The following is a 3,780-nucleotide window of genomic DNA, read 5'->3' as shown; positions in this document are numbered from 1 at the left end:
AGGTGATGGTTAGCATTTTTTTTTAGCAATAAAGTATTTAATTAAGGTATGTACATTGTTTTTTTTAGACATAATGCTATTGCACACTTAATAGACTACAGTATAGTGTAGACATAACTTTTATATGCACTGGGAAACCAAAAAATTCGTGAGACTTGCTTTATTGCGATATTCACTTTATTGCGGTGGTCTGGAACCGAACCCGCAATATCTCCGAGGTATGCCTGTACTTATCCCATCTCTTATACCCACCAGTACAAACTGGTTCATGAACTGATTTTTAAGTCCACTAAATAAGCCTTGGCTGCTCAATAGTTAAAGAAGTTTTAGGTAACTTTTTTTCTTTTTTTATTAAGTACAAATTGGTGTACCATCTACTGCATGGTGCAATGCACTGCTGTCAAAAACAAATGGATCCCATCAGGTCTGCAGTGCATTAGTTTTATTCCAGCAGTTTTTGGCATAGTACCTTAAAAGAAAAGCTGGAAGAATTCCAAGCACTTCTATAGTTTCAAAATAATAATAAAAAGGCACCCCTCTGGCTCTCTTGAGACCTTTTGAGCTACTTAATACAGTACATGGACTCTAAAAACAGCCCACATCCAAAAGTCACAGAAATGTTGTATACTTAATAGTAATATCCCTCTCCCTCCAAAGTTCTCAGTACATTTCTTGTAGAATTTCCCCCCTTAATAAAATGTACATCTGGCTTGCATCAAACTATCAGATATTCAGGCAGTACTTACACATCCATGTGATGGCCAGCGCTCTGCAGCCCATCCCCCATCTCCCTCTCTATTGCACTCCATTCACTTGAGAAAAAACAAATCAAATGAGAAACATCACACATGAAGGGTAAGGGAAGTGAATAAGCTGCATCCTGTATATAGTTTCTTTCCAGGTGACATGAGTGGAAATTGCCTCAAAGTTATACTCTGCGAAGCTGTTGTCGTCTTCTATGCAGCATCACTGAACACAGTGTAATAGTGAAGCCATCTAAGCCATCTTCCTCTCCTTCCCCCCCAGAGCAGCCACCAGAACTGGGGTAAAGATGGCAATTGCTTAGAAGTCCACAACAGCTTTACACAAATTTGTGTTTATTATTAACAAAAACCAACTTATTCCTGCTGTATGAGAGGAGCTGGCTTATTTTTGCTTATCCTTGTGCAATTTGTGTCTAATATTTTCCTGCTCTTTCACATTTAAAAAAAAAAATCTACTTCGTTAATTTTGACATTTGTTTATCCTCGTGTTATTGCAAAGCTACACCTAATTTAGGTTTTAAACCCCCAACCAGAAGAGACATCTGCAACCCATTAACCTACTGAATTAAATTTAGCGCTTGAACTGAGTGTATAAAGCAGGAGGTTCCCCTTAACCAGAAGTTGGATTCTTTAATTCTCCAGCGAGATGGAGAACTTGAACAGGCAATTCAATCCAAAAAAACCCCCAACTAACCAGCCCAAAAACCCAAAAGGTGAAAGTCTTAAAAAAAAAAAAAAAAAAGTGTTTAAATAGAATAGTGTACATTGTTGATTTTTAAAGCATTAAAAGAAAGAGACCTGGATGCTTTGTCACAACCACAGGTACAATGTAACAGGTTTACTGACAGTTTAAAAAAGGGTAATTGGGTGGTATTCTAAAAGGAGCACAGTTAAAAGCCGAACCCAAGAGAAACAAATTCTGAAGTAAAGCATCTTGTTGAGACTGAAAAAATTTAGCAACTATTAGAGAGGTGTCAGTTAAAAGAAACTCTAAAATTTACTTTTGGTATAAAACAGAGATCAGAAATTGGCATTTTTCAAAATGAAACTTTAAGTAGTGTATATAAAACTTACTTATAAGCTCTACTTTTAACATCCATTTAAGTCTTACCTGAACACTCTCCCATAATTCCCATGAACTTTGTACACACCATATAGACGGTCTGCCACTCTCTAAAACATTTTATAAAAGAAAAGTTAATTATGGTATAAGCCTATTTCTTTTAGATGGCATTTACTAATCACATGCAAGAGGATGCATCTCCCAATAAAAAAAAAAACAACACAACACTTCCAAAACAATAATCCAGGCCTAGAGCTGCAATATTTCAAGTGACATACAAAGATGAAAATATTCCTTTAAAAAGTTTAGCACAGTTCCTTGGTCTTAAGTGATAAAAGAACAACACCACAAAATTGTGTGGGTAGGGGTTATTTTTAATAGCAAACTATACTGCGAACTGCTTTTAAAGTATTGACAAGTGAACAAAATTATGCAGACTGAAGAGGATGGAGGTGACTTAACAGATAGCTGAGATGTGGTAACTGTTTCACGCATCTGCTCTGCCATGCAGAGAGCGAAAGCTAATTCACACCAGTTTCGCAGTAGTTTCATTCAGGAGTCAAACTGCCCCTGTTAAACTTCCACTTCCCATGGGAAACAAAGACATGAAACCAGTTATTGCAAAGTATCTGGTACACACTAAAGTCCCCCTTAATTACCTCAGTGTAATTTGTTAATCTGTCCACAGTCCTTTGTGTTATGTGCAGAAGCAGAGGTGTAGCAAGCTCTTTCAGTGCCTGGGGTGGGACAGGGAGGGGTATGCCAACCGCTGGATGAGGGAGGAGAGGAAGGGAAGTCTTACCTGCCCAAGCCCTCCCCACAGCAAAGGCAGCTCCTGCAGTAGTAACACTGGCTTGGGCAGCTGCATTCCCATGGTACGGGGAGCCAGCCCTGGAGTGCCATTCACTCCCACTCTCCCCCCAAGATATGCTAGCAGGTACAGCCATGTGCCCAGTGTGGCATTCTGCTTGCCCAACTCACCCCCACACTGTCCCCCAGATATACTGCTGGACGCAGAGCTGCACCTACCCAGCGCCTATGTCCAGACAGCACATATTTCCAAGGGAAGGGGAGGGAGGGGAGGAAAAAGGAGGAATGCAGATTCCAGTGACCCTTCATAGTCAGTGCCAAGGGCTGGTGCCCCATTCATCTGCACCCTCCCCAGTTGCATTAAAAACTTTCTAAAGGAGGTCTCCACCAGCCCCTCTTATTTAGATGATCAACACTGGAATCAAATCTGAAGGGCAACTCACTTCACCTATCAAATGCCTAAGCAGTTAGACATGATGTAGGTGAAGCGCATAAAAGCGTACATGAAAACAAGGCCAGGCCTTCACTTCAGAGTTGTGGCAAGCCTCCTCCTACTCTCATTCTGCCTGGCTACCCCCCTATGCGGTCCGAGGTGGGACTTTGAAACTAACAAAACCCAAGTTTCCGTTATAAAAAATTGAAACCTTCCAGGCTTTTCCACATAGTGCAGACAGCGCCATTTCTTTGGCATTTGTACATTTCCCATTTTTCACTGTAACAATAAAAAAAGCCCATCACAGCGCTTGCTGACAAAACCAGAAATCAGTTCACAAGGTGAAGAGTCAGAAACTGTCACCAGTATTGCAGCACAGGCTATAGAGGAGTTGCTATTTTCCTTTTCTAAACTGAATTCAGAAGCAGGAGCTGTCATTGTCTTTTATACTTATCCAAGCACCACTGATGTACCCAAGAATTAAGACAGAAATGTATAAGAATCACAATTACGTACATGTCAGAGACAAAAAGGAAATAAAGTTAACAAACTGCTGCCTAACTCATACACGTGGTACATGCAGGAAGGCACTGTTACTGGAATGCCAGCAATTAATCCTCCAACATGCCTCAGCTTGACAGGGCAATCAATTACCATCCACTTTTGAAGCAGTTTCACTCCCCCCCCCCCCCCAAAAAAAAAAACCCCCC

General features: G+C 40.6%; 1 protein-coding gene across 1 annotated transcript in view; it reads right to left on the bottom strand.

Annotated features, from left to right (window-relative positions):
* The window catches only part of SNX4 (sorting nexin 4), a 61,526-nt gene that overhangs the window by 21,228 nt on the left and 36,518 nt on the right, over nt 1–3,780 (bottom strand). The window contains exons 8-9 of the mRNA XM_019522556.1: nt 1,876–1,937; nt 747–812 (exon numbers count right to left, since the gene is read on the bottom strand). Of these exons, the coding sequence (XP_019378101.1) occupies nt 747–812; nt 1,876–1,937 (128 nt within the window). The remainder of the gene's footprint in view (nt 1–746; nt 813–1,875; nt 1,938–3,780) is intronic.

This window comes from Gavialis gangeticus, unplaced genomic scaffold (assembly GCF_001723915.1).
Source record: "Gavialis gangeticus isolate Ggan-Ray unplaced genomic scaffold, GavGan_comp1, whole genome shotgun sequence".
NCBI lineage: Eukaryota > Metazoa > Chordata > Crocodylia > Gavialidae > Gavialis > Gavialis gangeticus.
The sequence above is the reverse complement of the archived record's forward strand: the minus strand, read 5'-3'. Positions and strand labels throughout refer to the sequence as shown.